At 40.6% G+C, this 24,176-nt stretch overlaps 2 protein-coding genes across 2 annotated transcripts; one reads left to right on the plus strand and one right to left on the minus strand.

The window, feature by feature from the left end:
• Positions 1 to 975: 975 nt before the first annotated feature.
• LOC311050490 (uncharacterized protein) lies at positions 976 to 17,151 on the plus strand (the record flags this gene model as incomplete). Its single annotated transcript, XM_084064573.1, has 10 exons — positions 976 to 1,058; positions 2,448 to 2,585; positions 5,245 to 5,345; positions 5,754 to 5,872; positions 6,215 to 6,425; positions 7,142 to 7,266; positions 7,358 to 7,469; positions 8,306 to 8,507; positions 15,098 to 15,457; positions 15,757 to 17,151. The coding sequence occupies 10 exons, from the start codon at positions 976 to 978 to the stop codon at positions 15,893 to 15,895; spliced, it is 1,590 nt and encodes a 529-aa protein (XP_083920699.1). The 3' UTR covers positions 15,896 to 17,151.
• Positions 10,342 to 12,039, minus strand: LOC311050307 (DNA polymerase lambda-like; the record flags this gene model as incomplete). Its single annotated transcript, XM_084064318.1, has 1 exon — positions 10,342 to 12,039. One exon carries the CDS (start codon positions 12,037 to 12,039, stop codon positions 10,342 to 10,344), a length of 1,698 nt encoding a protein of 565 aa, XP_083920444.1.
• Positions 17,152 to 24,176: the final 7,025 nt, after the last annotated feature.

Genomic DNA, 24,176 nt, shown 5'->3' on the forward strand with positions numbered 1-24,176 from the left:
GTAGGTCAAGTGTTTTATTCAAGGAGAGGGGGATCGTTGCACACTTGTAAAGTTTAGCACCAATACTTTTCTGGGAATGCCAAGAAAGCATGGGAAGGTTTAAATGGGATGATGGGCAGGGAAACGAAGCAGAAGCGTACCCCCCTGTCGCACCCCTCTCCTTCTTTTGCTAATGATCTAAATATCTTTTTCAGACGTTTTGATAAGAATGACTTCAGTGCTGAGCATGATAGTGTGTGTATGTCCATTCCGCAGTATGTCCCTATCACACTCAGTGAAAATGAAATTGTAGCTAGCCTTTCCTGTATTAAGCCCAACTCCAGGCCAGATGGCCTTAGAGGTAGAGTGTTGAAAGAAAATGTTCATGAACTTAAAGGTATTGTGTTGATGTTATTCCAGTATCTGCTTGACTCTCAAACAATGCCCAATTTATGGAAAATGTCTTGTATTGTGCCTCTCCCCAAGAAGCCTGGAGCCAAAGAACTAAAAGACTTCAGGCCCATTGCTCTTACTTCCATTTTGGGAAAATGTTTTGAAAGAGTTATAAGCAGACAAATCACAGCGATGGTTTCTAACAGCTTAGATCATCTCCAATTTGCTTATAAAAGTCAGAGAGGAAATGATGATGCTACTATCAGTCTGTTTAACACTCTGTCAAAGCATCTCCAAGTCCCCTCCCACTTTGCCAGGGTCCTTTTTATTGATTTTACCTCTGCTTTCAACAGCATGCAGATACACACCCTTCTGCAGAGACTCATTGACATAGGAGTAAATGGAGGTATTATCCATCTTGTCAGAGACTTCCTCTCTGACCGTCAGCAACAGGTCCGTGTGAATGATACTCTGTCCGACATCACTGTGCTTAACACCGGTGCTCCGCAGGGGACTATCTTATCCCCCTTACTTTTCTCCTTATATACAAATGAATTCCTGTTAGACCAGGATATATTTCATTTGTTCAAATATGCGGATGATATGGCCCTGGTCGCCTTACTGAAGAAGGGGGACACAGCGGGGGAGGAAGCATACAGAGTACATGTGTCATCTCTTCAGAACTGGTGCGATAAAAGCTCCTTAGGGATCAATGTGACCAAAACAAAATAACTTGTCATTTATGAAAAGGAACCTGTGCAGTCCATTACAATTGGTGGACAAATAGTGGAGGTAGTAGACAATTTTAAATACTTAGGCACATACAGTATATTGACAGCAAACTCAATTTCAGTGAAAATACTGACCAGATTTTTAAAACTTGTAATCAACACCTCCACCTACTACGCAAGCTCAACTCCTTTAGAGTGAGCAAGCATATCATGGAAACAGTCTATAAAAACCTGATACTGTAGAGGGAATCTTGACTTTTAACATGGCAATGTGGTATGGCAATCTTAATGTAAAAGGTAGAGGCAAGCTGCAGCGAATAGTGAACCTAGCCTAAAAAATCATTGGGAAGAGACAGAAACATTTAAGCTGTATCTACAAGGAGGTACTTCGTAAAAAAGCTGTCAAGATAGCAAACGACCCCTCTCATCCACTCTGCAGGGAGTTCGAACTACTTCCCTCTGGTAGACGGTACAAAGTACCAAGAACTAACCGTAACCGTAACATTTTTAAAAATTCCTTCATCCCTAATGCCATTAAGGCACTAAATGATACAATGTCTCGCTAGATTTGTTGTTTTTTCTTTTGTATTTGCCACTGTCCTGCACTTTTCTTTTGCCACGAGAAAATAATTGTGTGTTGTTGCTGTTGTTGTAACTGTTTGTTTTTTACTGTTGTTGAGACCGAAGACAAATTTCCACACGTGGACAATAAATGAAACTAACTAATATCTCACAGTGGTGGAAAAAATACTCAAGTTTTTTACTTAAGTAAAAGTATCAATACTGCAATATAGAAATACTCTGTTACAAGCAAAAGTCCGGAATTCAAGTAACTTGAGTAAAAGTACAAAAGTATTATAATAAATAAATGTACTTAAAGTACCAAAAGTAATTATGCAGAATGTCCAATTTTAAGTTCTCAAATGTATAAAAAATCTTTAGAAAATTGCAGATCTACAAGCTCATAATCATAATGTGTCGCTATGCAACACATTTTGAGCTAGTAAATCGGCTATTTTCAAATGGCCGAAATGTATATATAGGGCTGAAGTGGCTAATGTATGTTTTGTAAAAATAATCAAAATCTTCAAAGTAAGTATAATATTTGCCTCTGAGATGTAGTGGAGTAGAAGTAAAAGTATTGGAAATTGGAAATACAAATACCTAAAAGTACAATAGTACAAATACCTCAAAACTGTAGTACTTAAGTACAGTACTTAAGTAAATGTACTTAGTTACTTTCCACCACTTATATCTTATACCTAAAATGTATCATCTTGTCAAGAAACTAGTTTTGTTTCCGCTCTTGTCTTCTAATAAAATCTCTGTTTGCCTGTCTGACAGCATCCAATACGAACTGGCCAAGATGCCTTTGGCAGGACACCATCACCATCAGCCTAAACTGAGGAGACTGAAGAAGTTGACGTACCTGAGTCCTGTCATCACCGTTCTCTCCCTCACCCTGCTGCTTTGGGTATACACGTATGTCAACCACGTCTGATGTTGCACAATATTCTAATTACGATATAGCATATTGCAATATAGGCTATCAATTAGTTGAAATTCCAGTGTTACATAGACATGACATATTTAAAGGTAGGGTAAGTGATTTTCTTTGGTTAAAATAAGTGTTAAATAGCTCTATATTCTGATATTCTGAGTACTAATTGCTATAGAGTGTTTGTTCAGTATTAGGAGTCTTCTTTTCTCTCCAGCTCTTTATAAAACAGAAAATGCATTTTCGTTTTGGTTTCAGTTTCATTTCCAATTTTATCCAATCAGGATAGAGAACTCAATCAGGATACAGATTAAACAAGTGAAATTTGAAGTGATGACACTAAGAAATGAGCAGGCAAAATTGGAACTGGAACACTATAAAAATGAAGCTTAAAAATGGGTACTTTCTCCTGATTGGCTGAGATTTTGACACCTACCGGAAAATGTATTTTCTGTTTATTAAAGAGCTGGAGAGACGGGGAGACTCCTGTTACTGAACAAACACTCTATAGCAATGATTACTATCAGAATATAGTGCTTTAACCTTGTAACAAAAGACTTTTTGTTTTAACCCAAAAATATCACTTACCCTACCTTTAACATATCGTCGCTGTCGGGCATAAAACTCTTATCTCCATATTTTAACTTTTTGTGTTTTTTCGTAAATCAGCGCCCTACTTGATCATACTACAGGGTCACACACAGTGCCATTTGCCCCCCCACCCCCATATATATGGCCAGCCCAGTTCTGATATATTGATTGATAAAAAATATTTATATTTTTTGCCTTTGGTGAGAGATATGTTTGTTTGATTGATTGATTGATTGATTGATTGATTGATTGATTGATTGAATACTTTACTGTGATTAATAGCCTACAATATACGAGTTAAATTTGACAACTCTATACTCAACCCAGTAACATCTGACGCGATCTACAACGTAGACAGTGGTGGAAAAGTACTCACATTCTTTTACTTAAGTAAAAGTATCAATACTGCAGTGTAGAAATACTCTGTTACAAGTAAAAGTCCGGAATTAAAAATGTACTCATACTGAACACATCGGGTGCCAAACACGGTCTGAACCGTGTGTTTACATAGTGGCGGTTCCGAAGCTTCGGTGCCGAACACGGTCTGAACCGTGATTTCAGTCTTTTTGTTTTTTTTGTTTTTCTCCGCGCGGGCGGGGCTAGAGCAGCTCTGGGAGCACCCATTGTAATCCTGCGAAGGAAGTGCCAGATCGCTCTTCTTGTCTATTTCCTACTTTGAAACGCCTATATCTCCGAATCTGTTTCCTGTGGGGAAAACCGGTCATGCGCGATCCCCCCCCCCCGTTGTAACCCGCGAGGGGAATGTTATGGTTCCAGCCTGTAGCCAGGCTCATGGCAGAACATGAATCGATGCTTTTTTTTGCGTGGATTTGCTTGTAACGCACGCGGAAACAGCAAAGCGCAGTCAATGGGGAGAATGCTGGCACCCACGGTAAGTTGTTATGAAAAAATGCTGGCACCCGATGTGTTAAAAGTATATACTTTTTTTCTTCGATTGATTCATCTAGCTATTTATTGAGTTCTCATACGGATTTGTCATTTGCATACAAGTGGAATTACGCATTATAAATAGATTGTGTATGAAATTAAAGCCTGCCAGGTACTTACAATTCGTTAATAAGGTGATGTCATGGATGGAGCTCTCTCTCTTTGATCTCTGCTCTGCAGGAGTTAACAAGCATAGTTTTATTAAGCATAGTGCAAATGTATCCTAATATAAATCAAAATCATCGAAACATATATAGCTTTCTTAAATGTAAAGATATTTTAAAATATATTTTCGTGAACGGAAATGACGTTCTCCTCCTTGGATCTCAGAAGGTGTAGTTCCAGACTGACTCTATATAGCATTCAGAGATTGTGGAATCTGGCTACCCGAGACTTGGTTCACTCAACCCTGATTGACTGACAAGCACTGAGACTAATACTGTATGCCCAACATGCATACCACACGTATCGACTAGGGAAACATAAGAATCCCAAAAGGGACAAAGGCATTCAGTAATGGGAAAGAAGGATAGTAGCCTAATTTCTGTTTATACATGTACACATACAGGCTACACATATTAGACACACATGCACGCACACACGCAAACAGTATTAGATACTGTATATGGGCAAAAACAGATTGAGCACACACACTGACTGCCAGCGATTTTCGAGTATTTTCACTTAACTTTGAAAAAGCATAAAATATTTATCTCCTGTATGATCGATCCCCCGATCACTTTAAAAGACGTATCAGAGTCTTGTAGAATCGGGGGGAAAAAACACAGACCGGGAGAAAGAATCATAAGCCTCGTCCATCATATAATGACAGACTGACAGGAACTAGGTGTTTACATGAAACCCATGGAACAAAGCAGTGTAAGCTTATATGCTGCAAGTGGAATTAACCTGAATTCCCTTCCTCACTGCCTACAGTCCACCAACCAATTAGTGATGTCATTTACGTACTGTAGCAGCATGAGCTGCGATTGGCTTACTTTTGAGGGGACACAAAGCCTGTTTTAGATGGCTTGGCTATCAGCCATGCTATAAAGAGACAATTAAATTAACTCAGATGTGTTCTCATTGAACCTACTGTTGCAGCCCTGCGAGAACGACCCACTTTTGGAGCCAGTACTACAGATCTACCTTCCAGGCCCAAAACCCAGCAACTTTACCTCCAGAATCTGTCTTTGAACAACCAGGTGATGTCTAGTTTTGTTTGTGTTTCTCAGCTGTTAATTGTTTCCCAGTAGCAACCTGTAGTCGTATATTTTGATTCCAGAGGCACTTTAGACCATTATTTAGTTTGGCTAAAAGTGGACATACTGGGTCCACTTGGGTTGCCATTGTGATGTGATGTACAAAGTGAAATTGGGTGGAGTATAAAAATGCTATTTGCTTTTTTATTTTTGCTGTATAGGATGTGAAAGCACACTCAAAACAAACTGAATGCGAATAAATCCATACAAATCTGCAGCAGCATATGCGAGACACTGACACATACACTATTTTAACGTGTATGATAAAGAAAGGGCTGCACATTTATTTGTATTTGTATACAGAAGGTCTGTTTGTTCTATTTTGATAACCTCATGACAACTTCCTTATAGACTCCCCTCTGATGTTCAATGCACACCCACATGCAGAAAAGGTGCCCCTAGTGGCGGTCAATGGGACGCATACACTGCTGCTATCGGCATACATGGAGCACCGAACATTCAGACAAGAGGTCTGCACTATCTGCAGATAAATATGTATTATTCAATTAAAATACTATATATATAAAGTACTATTATAATCACATATCTGAACCAAATGTAGTCATCCTATCTGAAATGAATCTGCAGAGTTCCATCATGTCCTGAAGGCCACTAGTATGCAGGTTTTAATTCCACTACACCAACCAGCTGATTAGATTAATAATCACCTCTAACCAGAATAATGACTGCAATCAGCTGGTGTAGTGTTTGGCTGGGGTGAAAGCTTGCACACTCGTGGCTCTTCGTGGCACATGATTGGACACCACTGAGCGAAACGTCTTCATTTCTGCGTCCTTCCTTCGTCCTCTCAGGTCCGTGTCATTGCTGTGGCACTGCAGACAGAAGCGGTGGCCTATTATTGCATCCTCTCATGCCAAGGACAGCGCAGAATCTCTGTGGGTGACAGCGTCTTTCACTCTGATCACTTCGGCTTTGAGTATGGGACAGTGGATATCCTGTGCCCCCTCCCTGTGGGATGTGAGGCCCCCTCTCATGTCGCTGTGACATCTATTGGCACAGACGGTACTGGAAGTTACTAGTTGGATGGAATAAACGGAGAGTAAAATATAGAAGAGACAGAACACTCCATCAGTTTAGAATGGGAACATTTGAAATGCTACTGATGGCGGCATCAATAACTTAAAGGAGGAGTTCACCCAAAAAATAACTTATTTTCTATCAATTGCACACCCTACGAAGCCTTGAATCCATGGATTATTTTTTGTTTTTGTCGCATTCCTAAACTAATAATTTGATTCCCGTCTCCTACCGGCTAATGTATCCGGTAGGAGACACAAACTAGATTATTTGTGTCTCCTACCGGAAATACACACGGTCATCAAATTATTGTCTTAGGAATGCCACAAAAACAAAAATAAATCCATGAAATCAAGGCTTCATGGGGTGTGTAATTGATAGAAAATAAGTCATTTTTTGGGTGAACTCCTCCTTTAAAGACTGTAATTCTCTGTTGGCCCACAAATGATGCATACAGTATCTTCAACAGAGCAAAGTGTCAACACGACATGTCTGCACTTTATTCAGTTGAAAATCACTTTATTCAGTTAAAATATGACAGTATTAAAGTATTAAGGAATCAGCCTTCAATTGCCAATTAAATCTCACGTCACATTTTGAACCAATACAGGACGCAATTCGTTTCGTATTTTCAAAAGCGTCCCCTGCAGATGTCACATCAACCCGCATTTTTCTTTTTCTTTTTTTGTTTGTCCTCCCAGTCACGGTTGAAGAGCAGCAGCCAGTGTTTCTGGAGGTGTTGAACCAGGAGATGAGAAGCGACTCCTTCCCTCACAATTTCACTGTCTGCTTCTCTACAATGTTTGGTTTCAACAATGTGCTGCAGGTACTGGTCTGCAACACCTAACATATTCAGTAACTGCATTGTAAAAGTTCAGGTGACCCTTGTGATGTATGGTGTGTGGTGAACCTTTCAGCTGGTCCAGAGCATGGAGATGTTGAGACTACTGGGGGTGACCAGAGTGGTCATCTATAAGACCAGCTGTAGCCCAGATACACAGAGGATTCTGGACTACTACACACATACAGGTAGAAGATGGTTCCATCAGTAACGTCTCTCCAGTAAACAGAAAATACATTTCCAGGTCAGGATACAAATTTCATCCAATCAGGAGAGAGAACTCATGCAGGATAAAGGATAAAGTGAAATTAGAAGTGATGAAACAAAAACAAAAATGAGCAGACAAAATTGGAATTGGAAAACTAAATAGGTAAATGGGTACTCTCTCCTGATTGGATGAAATTGGCAACACACCTGAACATTTATATTCTGTTTACTAAAGAGCTGGAGAGATGGGGATATCCCTGTTATTGAACAAGCACTCAATTTCTTTTACAATTTTCCCGTTTTAACAGAAAATATAACTTACTCTACCAGTACAAAAGGTAATGGAATGAAGCAGTTAAAATTGCAGCAGCTATAGTAACAGTATATAGTAGCTTATATAAGGTGCATGGTTAAAAAATAATAATAATGAGGCCGTTGAATAGCAGCAGATGTAGAAACATAGTCTCTTTTGTGCGTATAGTCTGTCATGCAAGTGACACATTATTTAGCAGCAAATATATATATCATATCAGTGTATACATACTGTATAGTACGTGCCAGTGCAGCTGCAGTGAAACACACCTGCAGTCCTATACTGTGTGGTGGCCTGTGTCATCAGAACAGCCTTGCGACAGACAGGGCTCACTTCCTGTTCGAAACCTGATGGTGGTCATGTCAGTTGGAAACAGTTCAGTAGTCTGGTGGAATTGCTCTTGATACATCGGTATCGCTTGCCTGGCTATGGCCGCAGCAGCAGCATTGTTAACAGATTGTGGCTGTATTATGTAATGTTCCTTTCTCTCTGTCTCCCTCCAAGGTCTGGTGGAGGTGATTCCTTGGTCTATGTCCAGTCATCTGAACGTGTCTGCTGGCTGGCAGCCTGAGCTCAGTCCTGGTCAGATACATTACTATGGCCAGATCCCTGCTCTAACTGATTGCGTCTACAGATACATGTACCAGACACAGTATATCGCCCTGCACGACATAGATGAGCTCATACTGCCTCAACAAGTGGACAGGTACTGTATGTCTATGTGTGTATTTCCTGTAAAAAATGCTACATGCTACACTCATTAATTTCCAGATTCCAGATCATACATTTTCAGATCTGAATATTTCCAAAATCACTTGTGTCACTTGCTGTGGTTGTGGTTATGCATACGCTGTCGCTGCAATAGCACCAAGGGATTGAGGTCGGTATAAACAACCAGTAAAGGGCTGGACCCCTGGGCTGGACCCCTGTGTTGTTTGCGGTGCAAGCAACACAGCTAATGCCTATTTTTTCATATGCATATAGTGTTTATTATTACTCTCCGCAGGAGAGTATTGTTTTCACTTTCTAAATATGACACACCGATTGGTCAAGCCTCACGTGACACGTGACAATACGGTGAAATACTGTATAAATACATGGCGTCACTTTGACAGTGTCTCTGACACTGTCAAAGTGAGGTAAGACAGGAACCATCACGAAATGGCTGCATGGCTGATACATAATTGGCAGATAGGACAGATAGGACACTTATATAGACAGGAGGGATATGACACTTACACAGACGGATAGGACACTTACAGTACACAGACAGGACGGATAGGACACTTATACAGACAGGACGGATAGGACACTTATACAGACAGGACGGATAGAACACTTACACAGACAGGACGGATAGGACACTTACATAGACAGGAGGGATATGACACTTACACAGACAGGACGGATAGGACACTTACAGTATACAGACAGGACGGATAGGACACTTACAGTATACAGACAGGACGGATAGGACACTTATACAGACAGGAGGGATAGGACACTTACACAGACAGGACGGATAGGACACTTACAGTATACAGACAGGACGGATAGGACACTTACAGTATACAGACAGGACGGATAGGACACTTATACAGACAGGAGGGATATGACACTTACACAGACAGGAGGGATAGGACACTTACATAGACAGGACGGATAGGACACTTATACAGACAGGACGGATCGGACACTTATACAGACAGGATGGATAGGACAGTTAGAACATAAGAATTAGAACATTCCCAACATTCCCAACACAAGTCTGGTAAGAGTGAGGTAAGACAGGAACAATCACGAAATGGTTGAGAAATGGCGGATACTGTAACAATTGGATAGGACACTTACACAGACAGGACGGATAGGACACTTACACAGACAGGACGGATAGGACACTTACACAGACAGGACGGATAGGACACTTATACAGACAGGACGGATAGGACACTTATACAGATAGAACATTCCCAACATTCCCAACAGCGGAGAGTTGTGCTCCGAGGAGCACTTTTTCTAGTTATCATTATTACCAGTTAAAACACTGGGTCAATAAGTCAATCTGTCACTTTCAAATGATAATTCAAATGTATACGTTTGCTATGCTGCTACGAGGTGTGCCACTGCTACAACTGACCATTCATTTTAAGTATATACACATGTGATGTCTCAAATAAACAAGCATGAGCAGCATCCATCAGGAGAGAAATAAAGAATCCGAAAGAAGTACTCTTTAGCGGTAGCACGGTGGCGCAGTCGGTAGCGCTGTCACCTCACGGCAAGAAGGTCCTGGGTTTCATTCCCGCTGGGGATGCTGGTGGCGTGTTCTCTCCTCCGCATCATCAGTGCCCATACCCTAGCTGGGGTTGGCGAATTTTGTTGCGCAAATCAGAAGGAGTTTAATGTCCTGTTGATCGTTCCTATTATCCCTTTCACCTTCACGTCACCTCCTCAACCTCAAACCGCTGTTCTAGCATGATCATATTTTTCTCTATAAAACAGACAAGACATTTGCATAACTCAACACTACAGGTTTAAAATCACCAGTTCCTTTCATGAGGTTCACGGAATGGTATGCCCAAAAGGCAAAAAACGTCCTTTTCTGTAGGTGTAGGAAGCGGAGTGCCATTATATATCTTCAAAGTACCTTGACGCAACACGTCCTTGTTCAGTGAGTGCTCTGATAAGCTCATGGATTTCGTCTTCGCCAGGGCTCTCATAGAACGATTGAAGTGTGCCGAACCAGTGAAATGCATGAGCGAACAGGCTAACTGGTTGTAGGGCACCACAATCATGTCAATCCTGCGATGGCGGCGGTCATGTCCTGGCAAACGGCACACACTCATATACTTCTTCTGATCCCCGTTCTCCTCATGACTCACCAGATCATCTGTCAGAAATCCACTCTGATGGAGAGTACGTAGCACTTTACAGAAGATCCCCTTGTGGGATTTGCCATCAGGGTGAGAGATGAGGACATCGACATCTCCACATGTCGCCTCCCCCCGACGGTATGAACCACATGCTATGGCCAGAAGGCCTGGGTCTGTGGCTAGGGCAGCATTCCTTACCACTTCCTCAATGGAGGCTGCTTCTCCCCTGGGCATCCGATCTAGAAAGTCATCATAATGCTTGAGTCCAATCTTCTGAGTATTGCTCAGGTTAGCTTTTGTGCGGATATCTTCTAAAGTCCGAAATCCCTGTTGATACCATAATTGCGCTGTCTTGGCTCCTGCACCCCAGATATTTGTGAAAAGTTCAAGAATTGGCACACCTTCCCCAATGTGATCTAGTTTACGGAGATGACCACTCTCCATGATCTCGTCAATTTTGTCAGCCATTTTCTTTCCAATTCCTGGGATTTGACAAGCCTCCTGATATGATGATATAGGCTTGTGGTAAGTCTTGAGTGCATTGACAGCTTTAGAGTAGCCCAGCGCCCTCCACTTGTCCCCTTGGTGTGTGTAAGCTTTGGCCAATACTTCAAATTTTACTGTGATGTGCTTGTTGTAGTTATTGTTTTTGGACTGAGAGGACCGGGAACAGACCCACTTGCTGGACACAGGCCTCTGTCGTCGAGTGCTTGGACTGGGATCGAGACTGGGTCCAGAGGTCTCCTCTTTGGAGTGTTGGCCAGTCATCAGAGCATTCAAGTCAACCTGTGAGACTCCATCTTCGTCACTTAACTCCTCTTTGCTTTCTGAGACCAATTCTGTGCTTTCCTCTGGTTTTGCTTGATCCAACAGTGGCTCCACTGCGTCCGGTATAGCAGGATAGCCATTGAACAAGTCTTCTTTTCCATCTTCTTGGTGTGTTTCACGGTAATCACTATATGGAGAGATTAGACTGTAGGCAGCTACACCAAGTAGTTGTTTATCTGTGATGCATGAACTCAGCCAGGCGCACTTTACCAGTTGAACTGCAGGTGGCATCTTATCCCATTTCAGTATCCGGAGCGCCCTGTCCCAGTCCATTTTGTCTACAATTACATGAGTGACACTAGAAGAGAGCAAACTTTCAGACTGTCCTCCATTCTGTTGGATTTGTCTTTGGAAGATCTGGCATCTGGCATTACCTATGCCAGCAGGGAGGAAATACACTGTCACACCGTGGAAAATAGTGCCTGTGACATTAGTTTCATCCGATTTAGTCTTCATTGGGGTTGCATCCTTAATCTCTGGCAGTCTGGCTCTTTTAACGTTAGGGAAAGCCTTTACGATCCCAAGGTAAGGCTTCATTTCGTCAAAAGGGAAGCCACCTGCTTTGAACCACAACAACACAGAAGTTGTCCAACACAAAATAAAAAGCATACAAAACCGTAGTTCTACTTTAATCTAACCTACAAACGCGATGTACAAAAAGTGGCGTACGTATATCCTTATCTGTTACACAGAACAATGTTTTAACAAGGCAGTGGCACTTGACTGGACATGAATTTCTAACCTACAGTTGAACATTATGAAGGACTTGCAACAACAGGGTTAGAAAATGTTACAATAGCAAACAAAACAATATCGAGCGTGGAGAGCATGGACAGCATAACAAATACTATGAAGTATTATATTCTGTATACTGTATAGGTAAATATTTTAACCTCAATGTTGAGTTATTTATCATATTGAATGAGAGTTTGATGAATTTATTGCCATGTAAATTCAGATGCATGGATTTTGTCAGCAAAATGTCTACATAGGCTGAATAATGCCCTCTCTAAATAGCTGGGAAATGATTCCAGTGAGTGAATCTAGACTGTGCTGGACTTCAGTTCCTTCTAGGTCCAAACAACAATCACCTTCTGACTTTTTAATCGCTCCCCATAAGATAGAAATGCACCAACAATGCGTCTACCTCATTTCACATTTGGTACATAGACAATATGGGCGCTGGCTGGTTGTAAACTAGTAAACTAGCAAGGGTCCTTCATGTTCCCAGTCTGTGTGTCATCTATGACGTATATACGACGTATGACTACATATTTGGGCATGGTTTCATCCTGACCCGAATGCCAACTATACGCCAACTATATGCCAACTTCCATTCTAAAATGTATTAAAATAAAATGTAAAAATATGGAGATACTTGCTTTGCCTACAGGCAGGGTGTACAGGAAACTGGCACTTATCGGTCGAGCTAAGACACAGACACAGACACACAGACAGACAGGCAGACAGGCAGGCAGTCAGGCAGACAGACAGACAGACAGACCCTCTTCTTGGCGCCTCTTACGATCCCCGCCGTAAAATAAAACTGTCCTGGTACGTAATTTAGTTTTGCCTAATCAGTTACACCAATAATAGTGACACATCATTTTTGTTGCGCTAGAGAAGGGTAGTATAACATGAACCCACAGCCATTTCACTTCCCCTGAAGTACATACAGTACCAGGACCATTTGATCTAATAGGCTGTAAAATAATCTGTGTTTGCTTACGTTTTAATGTGTCAAAGTGTGATTTTGTTGTGATGAAAGTAAATGGACTCACTACTTCCAGTTCCTCAGTTACGCAGCATAAAATCAGTAGATAAGGTTGACTGACAATATTTGGTAAGTATATACCGGACCGCTAGTACTGAATTTAACCACTTGGTGTCGCACTTGACTCAGGAATATAATGAGAGCTCATGAATGAGAGTGAACCACAATCAGGACTACAGAGTGACAGTCACATATCACTTTTTATTTATTTCTCACAACCCTTCAACTCAACTGTTCTTCTAAAGTTTAAAGGGAATACACCATGAATTTTAACTTTTTCTTCTTTTTTGTGTGTTTTTGGTCTCCCCTACCTCTCTTCTATCCCCAAAAATACCCCAGTTTGAACACTCAGGCAGCTTTTGTAAAGCTTTCGTAGGTGTGAAGAGGTGTGTGTGTACACACACTTCACAGCATGCATGTCATGGATTGCCAATCCATAGATAGCAGCACCAACTCGAGGGAGTGAAGAGGGACATTCAACGAGAGAGACAGATAGAGGGATCGAGCGAGGGAGAGAGATGTTTCTTCCACAATTAAATATTTTAAAAAAGTGTTTAGCACTTGAGATCTGTGAGATCATCAATAAATGCCTCCTTTCATAATGTCGGTGCAATGGCATTAATTCATTAGGCCTACTTTGTGTGCGTTCGTGGTTGTTCGTGGTGTGCGTTCGTGGTTGTTTCTTCATACTGGTTCAGGCTCCTAAAGTGAAAGTGTGGGCTATTTAATTAGTTACGAGGTGATATTTATCTTCTCCTTATTCGTTAGTTAGGCTAAACCTTTGTTAAATCTCGAATCCTTATAGGCAAAATATATTGAGATTGTAGACTATGCCTGTTGATTTGGTGCTGAAATGTGCATTTGGCGACTTTTTCCAACAAGTCATATGAGTGAGACTCAAAATTGTACCGCTGTACTATTAGCAAACAGTTAATAAAGTAGGCTGGTTAATATTAATAACTTATTATAAATAACTTACTTATTAATGAGTTCTGTGTGTTAAGAGTGGAAATACACCACAACTTTCTAATGAGTTCTGTTAAGAGCTCAGACTGGAAAATCCCCATCAGCCTACATAAAACCTGAGGTAATAACAGGGGTGGCAAAAGTTATGGACGGACGGACAGACAGACAGACAGACAGACAGACAGACAGACAGACAGACAGACAGACAGACAGATAGATAGATAGATAGATATCAGACAGATTGATAGATATCGACCTTAATCCTGAAGGAATTTCAGTTGTCATAGAAGTGAGAAATAGCATCAGATAGGCCTTGAAAGGCTCTTACCATAGATTGTCAGACTGTACTACAGTATGCAAATCACAGGTGTGTGACAAGTAAATAGCCAAGCAGCAGCCAACAAGGTATTAGAAGACCGCAAACAATGCTGACATTTCATTTAGGCAGGGTGAACACCAAAGCCAAACACTGTAGGCCCAAATCTGGTGTCCAATCTAGTGTGCCATATGCTTCAAATAACTTTATTGCCGTTGTTACCCAGTCTGGTGTCCTACCTGATACCAGGGTCTAACTTTCTCAAAGGAAGAGTAGGGAGACCACCTCCAACCATTGCATATCCGCTGGTTGTGTTGTATTGTAATATTCTCGACCAGATTGTTTAAGATATCATTTTATTCATTAAAATAAGTAAGTCCCTGACTACAGCTTTAACAAAATAAATTCTCTCACCAACTGGAGGAGTGCCAGGAGGATACTGTACTCACTTCTGACAACATGTTTGCTTAGAGATGCACGGACAGGTAGACAGATATTGTAGATTATTGACTGATTATTTTTACTATGTTTATTACCAGCTGGCCAGAGCTCCTTCCACTGCTGGAGCTGCAATACGGTGCTGACTTCGGCTACATGTTTCAGAACTATGTGTTTTCTACCGCCACCATCGCCTTGCCTCCTCCTCCTCCTCCTCCTCCTCCTCCCACCTCCCGGTTTCCTCATCAGCGTCACTACGGCTGCTGCCCCGAGTGGCAGGGAGTATCCGGGGTCAACATCCTGGCACACCTGTTCCATGAAACCAACGACCAGCCATTCGCCAACTTTAAGATCATCGTCAACCCCCGGGCTGTGTTCAGCACCACCGTCCACGGCCTGCTAGACTCCGAGAGGGGTTGTTTTTGGGTCGACAACAACGTCGCAAGGATGTACCATACTAGGTAAGGGAGAAGTATTGATTCAAGATCCATGATTGAATATTTTGTATACGTATACACATTTTTGTACGTCATAGCACACCTTGAGGTGCTTGAAGGTGCTGTGTGCATGGGTCCTACTTCTACATATTCTTTATGTGTATAGTATGCGCATGATGGGTATGTATGTGTGTTCGGTATATGAAATGTAGGCCTGCATCACATCATAAATGATGTGATGACCAAAAGTGCATACAGAAGTGGTTGATGGTGTCACACAAGGGAGACTGTTGTAACTACAGTATGTTCTATCTCTTCTCTAGAGCTCCAATGCAGACTCATTTGCCAGCAGACCAGATGGTGTATGATGACCGACTGCTAAATTACCGCACACGTCTCATCCCTGCTGTCAACACTGTCCTCAGACAGACTGGACTCATACCACTGGACCATACCAAGTAGCAGAGAGAGAGAGAGAGAGAGAGAGAGAGAGAGAGAGAGAGAGAGAGAGAGAGAGAGTGAGAGGGGGTGTGTTTGACTGTCCTCATGTTGACTCAGGGAACCCCGACTATCATAGCTAGGGTTACTTGGAAATCTATTTTAATGTTTTTCTCCATTACTGGTGCTAAAACAATACTTTTAAAATGGTGCCTGAACCAATACATTTGAACTTGGTCAGAATGTATTGAAAGGATAGCCCCTTGAGATGCAGCATCAAATCGGTACACAACTTAAATGTAACAATACATAAAATGTTAACAGTTTAAAGAATACTTCAGTATATAAATACAAAAGCATCTACCCAGTATTAAATGAAATGGTGATCAGAAAATTAATTGAGTAAATAAATGTGAAACTTGTATCATAAATATCTATCTATCAGATCGATCTGTCCTTTATGTCAGAATCATAAATGGATAGTTGGAACATTCTTGACATTGGCCATGACAGTTTATTTTCAATACCAAGTTTGTGGTATTGATGGTTGAAAATAAATGTGCAGCAATTGGTTTCATGTTGATTGAGACTTCTATAAACATTGTATCTTGTCTGCACAAGATAGATGTGCAGATGGTAAGAACATGGCACCAAGCACTGAAATGTGCTTTGAGATAAGGTCCGGTAGATACCTGTCGTATAGGAACCGGTGCCAGTATGGCAGTTCCGGTACCAAACCCTAACCATAGCAGGCATTGTGTGTCTGTATATCTGTTTACGTATACCTGTACAATCAACTAAAACCGATAAAAAAACGGATCATTTTTTGCAAGATGTTGTGTTGCTGTAAATGATTATTAGCAAGGAAAAATCGTATTGTTTTCGCCAGGCCGAAAGGCATGGCTGAGACTATGTTTTGCACCCTGTCTCTCCGTCTGTGTGTCCGTCCGTCTGTGTGTATGTCCGTCTGTCTGTGAGCAGCTAATCTCCGGCACTGTTGGCCCGGTCGCTGCAAAACTGTGCACACACACTTTCTGGATGCCAAAGCCGAACTTCTGCCCCGTTTTTTTCAGATTGGCCTGACCAGGAGGCTGATTTTTGCAAAACATTTTTTTTTATATTACTCCTACAGATTTTGTCCAAACATCACGCAAACCGGTACACAGTATATATATGCACACTCTATAGTCATGTGATCAACACGGATTTGTCCGATTGTCCATATTCCATCTTGATTGCCTAAGATTGGCTTCCAAAGTTTGCAGGGTTGGTTCGTTTTGAACAAAATGCCTCAAATCATGACCACAGCGTGCAATTTCTGTGAATCTTTGCACGTATATTCCCACTAGGCCGAGAAAGAAATGCCACTTGATTTTTTTTTAAAATCAGCCTCATGGTGGTGCTATAACAGGCCGATTCGCGTTTTCACCTACTGTATAACTGCACCGATCTGTGTGAAACTTTGCACGCACACTCCCTAAAGGCCAAGGAAAAACTTTTGCCCAGTATTTTTCACATCTGCCTTTTAGAGCGCCACCAGGAGGCAGACTTTTGTAAAACAATTTTTTGCTCTAACTCCTTCAGATTCTGTCCAAAAATCACACAAATCAGCACACAGTATCTCTGTAGTCATGTGATCAAGACGGATGTGTCCGATATTTCATATTCCATTCTAATTGGCTAACATTGGCTTCCAAAGTTAGCAGGATAAGTCTGTTTTGAACAAAATGCCTCAAATCATGAACACAGTGTGCGATTAACGTAAAAGTTTGCATGCACATTTCCACTATGTAGAGGAAGAAATGGCACCCTTTTCACATTGGCCTATTATAGCGCCACCAGGAGGCCACAATAACCTACCTGACCTGGTGGAGACCTGCGCTCCGAGGAGCACTTTTTCTAGTTTGTACTGTACTTTTCCCCACATTTGATATGAACAGATGAAGGTTTCAATTTCTGTGGGCATTCTAAATTAAATGAATTGTTTTGGTATTGCTGAAATGTTGTCAATAAATATTTTTACAGTATTAAACGTTTTTTTAAGTGGTATATTGTCTGTCTGTCTGTTTTAGACGGCCCGTTCCAAAGTACTATTGTTCCGACTGTCCCATTTCTAATTTTGTTGTTGTTCACAATGTTTCAGAGAAGTAACTCTCTGAAACCACCTGCACTGCATTCACTGATGTGCTTGCTTGTAAAACCATTTCATTATACAAAGCCAGCAGAAACACCAATAAAAACATAGAAATGACTGAGGAACCAGAACTGAATACTTTTACTCCTATACAACCATACAAGATGCAATGAATTGCTGTAATGTTTTCACAATGTTTCAGAGAAGTTATTTCAGCACGGTTATTTCAGCAGAGACTCATATCGAAACTTAAGTTAAGCACATGAACCTGTGCAATAGTAAATGGAAACCTAAGTATTACACACACACATCCCAACACCTCCTGGCTCCCACACACACACAGTGGTTTACCATTGTTCACTGCACAATGTGCATTTAGTAGTGGAGTGGAGTGAGACCAGTCAGACAGAGTCAAGTCAAGCATTGGCAGGATTACGAGAGACATTGGGCCCTATCTTGCATGCTGCCTTACCCTTTATGCCTAAGCTCCTAAGACATTCTTTACCATTAAAAAAAAACATTTTAAAATAGCCGATCTACAAGCTCACACCGTGTCGATGGAGATCGGCTATTTTAATTTTCAAATGTTTTTCAAAATAGTAAAAAATGCCAAAAACGTTTACGGCATAATGTTGGACTCAACCTTTTCAGGCCGCGACCACCCAAAATAATCATATTGGAACTGGGGACCCCCCACCCTGACAAGTACTTGGAATTGTAGGAGTTGAGGCATTACATTGAGGCGTTGTGAGCTTGTGGATCAGCTATTTTCACAATCGTTGCCTCTTTCTTATTTGACAAATTGGCTAATGTTTGACCAGTTTTTATAGTATAGTTTTTGATTGCTTTATTATTCATTTAGGTATTACAAAGTTCTTAAAAGTCCTTAGTAGTCATCTGGGGGTCCCGACCTACAGGTTGAGAACCACTGCTACTGTATAACCCACCTCCCCTTCTCTGATCAGAACAATTCCCTCTCCACCTTAGGTTTGACCCTCAACTAACCTTCACACCACCACCTCTGTAAATCCATGTCGACCACAAGAACATGACCAGATTCTGTTACACCATGATGTAAAGAAGTTGGTGCATGCATTTAACTGCTAGGATGTATTTATTGTTTGCAGGCCGGAGATGTTTTCATGTTTTCACTCCTGTCCGTGTCTGTCTGTCTGTCTGTCTGTCTGGCCATGTGCCTGTGAACAGCTAATCATAGAGAAAATGTCCTTAGTTTTGTCAACATAAGCCTAATATTTCGAATGGAAATGAAACGTCTCCCTATTTTTCTTTAAAATAAATAAATGAAAAGCTCACATCATAGAGAGCTTAGAGCTGCTATTTTACTGAGCTTTTTGACACACTAAAACTAATAAACACTTACTTAAACAAAGCATTATCACAAAATAAAAACTAAACAAATTAAAACTAACTGAAATTTAAAAACATGAAGTGAAAAGGAAATTAAAGAAAAAACGAATGAAAAATTCAAATCTATAACCTTGCTGTGGATATGATGTTTGTGGTCGATATAAAATATCGTTTGAGAATAAAATGCAGTGCCTGTCCGTCTATAAGCTTGTGCTTATTTTTAGTTATTGGTCTGTTTACAAACCAGAATTACACAAACTATTGAACAAAGCAGCACATTTAGGCTCTGCATTTTGAACCACCATAACTGTACAGGTATTTATTTGCTAGTAGTGACCTACAAGCTAGATTCTAGATAGTTCTGGGTGGTATTGTTTTCAACTTCAGAGAAATGAAAGTTAAGAAATTGAAAGAAATGGAAAGTTATGCATATTGCGCGCGCGTGCACACACACACACACACACACACACACACACACACCACACCCCCTTTGTAGACTTATTAAAAGGGTTTAGTCATTGCCAATTTTTTCAGTTGAATAACAAAATGCATCTAGTCATAGTGTTCCTTGGGGTTCTGCTTTTCCCAAAAGGTAAGTAATTTTTTGAATGATAAATTGGGGTTAAACATTTTTATTTGTTTTCTTTTTTCTTTTTTCATTCATTCATTCCACCCAAATTCTGCTAGCTGTCTTCTCAAACAGCTTTCACAACACATTTGTGTCTTTTGAGAAATGTACTAATTAGAATTGTTTGTTTAGAAAGTCATGCTTCCAATACACATGCATGGTGGACTGCGTGTAAAGTTTACATTAGCTTTCAGTCGTAACCTCTATGATATCGCCCACCTGTTGTCTTAAGCCTCTGCCGTGAAATGTTACGTGTGCATCACGGAGGGAGCCACGGGAACCTGCACTGACACACAAGACTGTCCTGCTTCCCAGCAATGTGGTGCAACAACATTCAAGACATATGTGGGTATGTGATAAGAGGTACAGTATAACCTCTGCATTTGATTTTTGTGAAACACTTTGTAGTATGATTAAGACATTATTTGGCAGTGGGTAATATCTTGTTTGTTTTTAGGTGGGATTAACGTGGATGGTAAAATGAAGGGTTGCATGCCATCTGCTGCGTGTGATCTTATTGGCTCAGTGAACGATGGAAACAACAGGATACTTTTAAGCAGCAAGTGCTGCTCCACTACCCTCTGTAATGTCCAATATCCCACACGTAAGTCACTTCTAGTCTTCTAATCCAGTTGTTCTCTAACATTTTCTTGTCAAAGACCCCCAAACTGAATGTATTTGTTCTCAGACGCCTGTCTGAAATGGTCTTGTGCCAGACCCCCAAAAGAGAAAATTACTGTACTTTTTTCTTTCTTTCGAGATTGTATATACAAAAAAGCAGGGGGAAAGGAAAAAATATATAACTGTGTGTGTGTGTGTGTGTGTGTGTGTGTGTGTGTGTGTGTGTGGGGGTTTGTGTATACAGTATATAAATGTATATAGGCATCCAGCCCATCGTCTTCTAATAGTATTTATATATTTTATATATATATATATACACACACACACACACACACACACACACACAAAACATAGTCTCGAAAATGTAATGCATCACTCCGCTCTCAGACAAAGATGTCATATTCATCCTTCAACTGTCAGTCCTATTATCAACCGCTCAAATAAGACATTATGAAGAGCGTTGAGAGTTGCATAACTTCCATTTGTGCCAGAGGCCAACTGTAATAAACTTGTGGTTTAACTTGCTATGGAAAGATGTGAAAGTTATTTTGTTGTACATGAGGTTAAGGGTTGAAGAAATCATCAATATGACAATTTCTAAATGTAAAACCTACAGCTCCTACCAGCCCTTCTACCAATGGTAAGAAGTGCTACACTTGCAAAGACAACGACTGCTCCGACATGCTATCCTGTTCTGGGGTCGAGGATCGTTGCTTCTCAGGAAGAGGTAATACGTCTATGACGTCAGACCACAGCCTCTCCTGCTTACCCAAATATTTTACACATATTCAGCTCAGAAGAACATTGAATTATTTTTAGTGTACAGACAATAATGTGTTTTATTTCTGTTCACAGTGGAAGTTGGAGGCAGTGAGACTATCACGAAGGGCTGCATCTCAAAGAGCCTGTGTGTGGCATCAGACACTCAAGCGATTCCAGGCATGACAACTCAAGCCGGCTGCTGTGAGGGTGACTTGTGCAACAGCGCTACAAGCACTGCTGTTAGCCTCTTGCTCCTGGTAGCCCCAGTGGTCTCTGTTGCTCTGTTCAACTGAAGGTTTCACTGCTTCAGTTTGCTCCTTATCTCTGTATGATCTCTTACTGCTACAGGTGATAGAGTGCTTTGCAATAGGTTATTTGTCAGGCCAAAAGGCATGGGTCCTTGCTTCGCAAACAGAATTTTGTTACAAAATGATGACATTTCTTTTGTTGTTTTTTTTGTTGTTGTTTATACAGCTGTGGCCTATGTGTCGTTCTGTTGTACTCTGAGGTTACAATGAAAATATGACATCAAACAATCCACTTCAATGCATTATCAGCTTTAAATGAGTGTACTAATTTATATCTTGCCAGTTGTCAGTTGTTGATATGCACCATTGCATCACTGTCACTGAAAAAAACATTGCATCATCTTATAATGCACCGAAAGCAGACTGTTTCACAATTATACACTTTTAATATTTACTGCACCATTTGAGTACATACCTGCATAAACTGGTCGCAGGTATGCAATCAAATGGTAATTATTAATTACCATGAACTTGGACATGGACTTCATTTGCCTCAAAATGTAGATTGTCTACAGAATGGTACATGGTTCTCAGGTCGTATGTTGCCCATGTGTAGTCTAGAATCTAGACTACACATCTAGACTCTAGATATCTCCAAATCTTCCTCAGTGATTACTAGTTGAGTTATTGTATTGTATTGTTGTTTTCATCGTTATTGTTGTTTTAAAGGTCCTTCTGTGTGTGCAGGACCAAAATTAAGTATTTAAGTAGTTGATCAGTTGGGGCAGAGACCTCCCAAACATTTCAATCCTCGCTGCACCCCCACCTGTGCAAAGGCACAGTACTGTATTACTCCAAACTACTTTATTTGACCTTTCAGTCAAAATACCAATACATACAATCATACAATTAAATCCAAATGGATGAGCATTAGTTACATGTATCACCAGCATAATATGAAAACTGTCCATTTGTATAGTAGCTGTTATTTCAGCTATTATGTGACTTGTAATGTCCATTGTCCATCCATTCCAAATTGCAACTTTGCTGTTTAAAAGCATTCAAAAGTTCTGAGGTGTTGTTATTTGATTAAGTGTTATTGAGCCCTGTTGGTCCAGTTGGTTTATTTTACTATATGTTATTTTGTTATTTTCAAATGATAAAACATGTACAAACTACCAAACAAAAAAGGAAAAATTATTGATTTAAAAAAAGGAAATCAACTACTCTGATCAATTTGTGTTTGTGCGTGCCTACGTCCAGTCCCTGGGATGGAGTGGATAGGTGGGATGTATGTTTGTTTTTAAGATTACAAGATTGACTTCTGGCTGTGAATAAAGTACTGTAATGACAAGCATTTATAAAAAATAAATAAAAGAAGAATAAAGAATAACATTAAACAAGCCTCATTTTTTTCAGAAACAAATGAGAATATTCTTGAGAACACCAGGAGATACAAACTAGACTCAATCAGCTCATCTATTCTCTGCCTATGAACCATCATAATTATCTTTGTTTGCTAGTGGCATAACTGTCTTTACCTCCAGGCACAAATGCAGATTGATTAAAAAACAAACAAATTTGCTTATATTCACCCCTTTTTATCCATAGACTGCCTGTAGGCCTACGATAAGCCCATGGTAGTCCAAGCATAAGTCCGGCCCTCCCTCTCTCTCTCTCTCTCTGACAAAAAAAGATATGTATATCTATATATGAGTGATTAATGAAGGGCATGCCAGGATTTTAATTGTATGCAGTGTCACAATAGTTTAATGCGAAGCCCGTAAAATGGCCCTGCTTGTAATGCGTAGATACTGTAGATACTACCAGCTCAGTATCTGACATGGTTAACTGGGTGTATTCTTCATTTCTCATTATCTATTTTGTCATAATGCAAGCTTTGTTGAGGGTGATAGACGGTTGTGTATACATTTGTTTAACTTGAGGACATCAAACAAACAATTGACATTGAACTACAACGCACGTTCTAACGTGCGCCACTGCCGCCACAACCGGTTTTATGACTATTTTATGACTCCGTTTTATGACTCTTAAACAAACAAACAGTTGTCTCTCAGGTCCGTCCGGCCGGGTACTAAAGTAGTACCCGGACCTTCTCACCAGCTGCCTCTCCAGCTTTTTATGGCTGCTTTGATGTGTTCTGCGTGACGTTGCTGCTGCTGGACGCACGCTTGTTTGTTTGAAATAATGGAGGATTGTGGACGATTCTCCTCCTTCTGCCTCTGTGGTTTGATTTACAGGCATCTTTCAGGTGCGGTGCTTTATGGGGTTCGGTTGAGAACCACAAGTTGTAGCGACGCTGATTAGTGATTGGGGAATGATTTCAGACAGCTGCCACTTAATCGGCCCGACTTTTTAACCCTTTGATATCCAGTGAGGATTTTCCAAGTTGACTTCACAATTATTGATGGTGTTACTTATTTATGTCTTTACCCTGCTGTGGTGCTTTTTCTGTATCTTGACTGCAGTGCTGCCTTTGGCGAATGAATTTCCCTTGCAGAATCAATAAAGTTCTTATCTTAT

The sequence above is a fragment of the Gymnoscopelus microlampas genome (genome assembly GCF_963454915.1).
Source record: "Gymnoscopelus microlampas genome assembly, chromosome: 8".
NCBI lineage: Eukaryota > Metazoa > Chordata > Actinopteri > Myctophiformes > Myctophidae > Gymnoscopelus > Gymnoscopelus microlampas.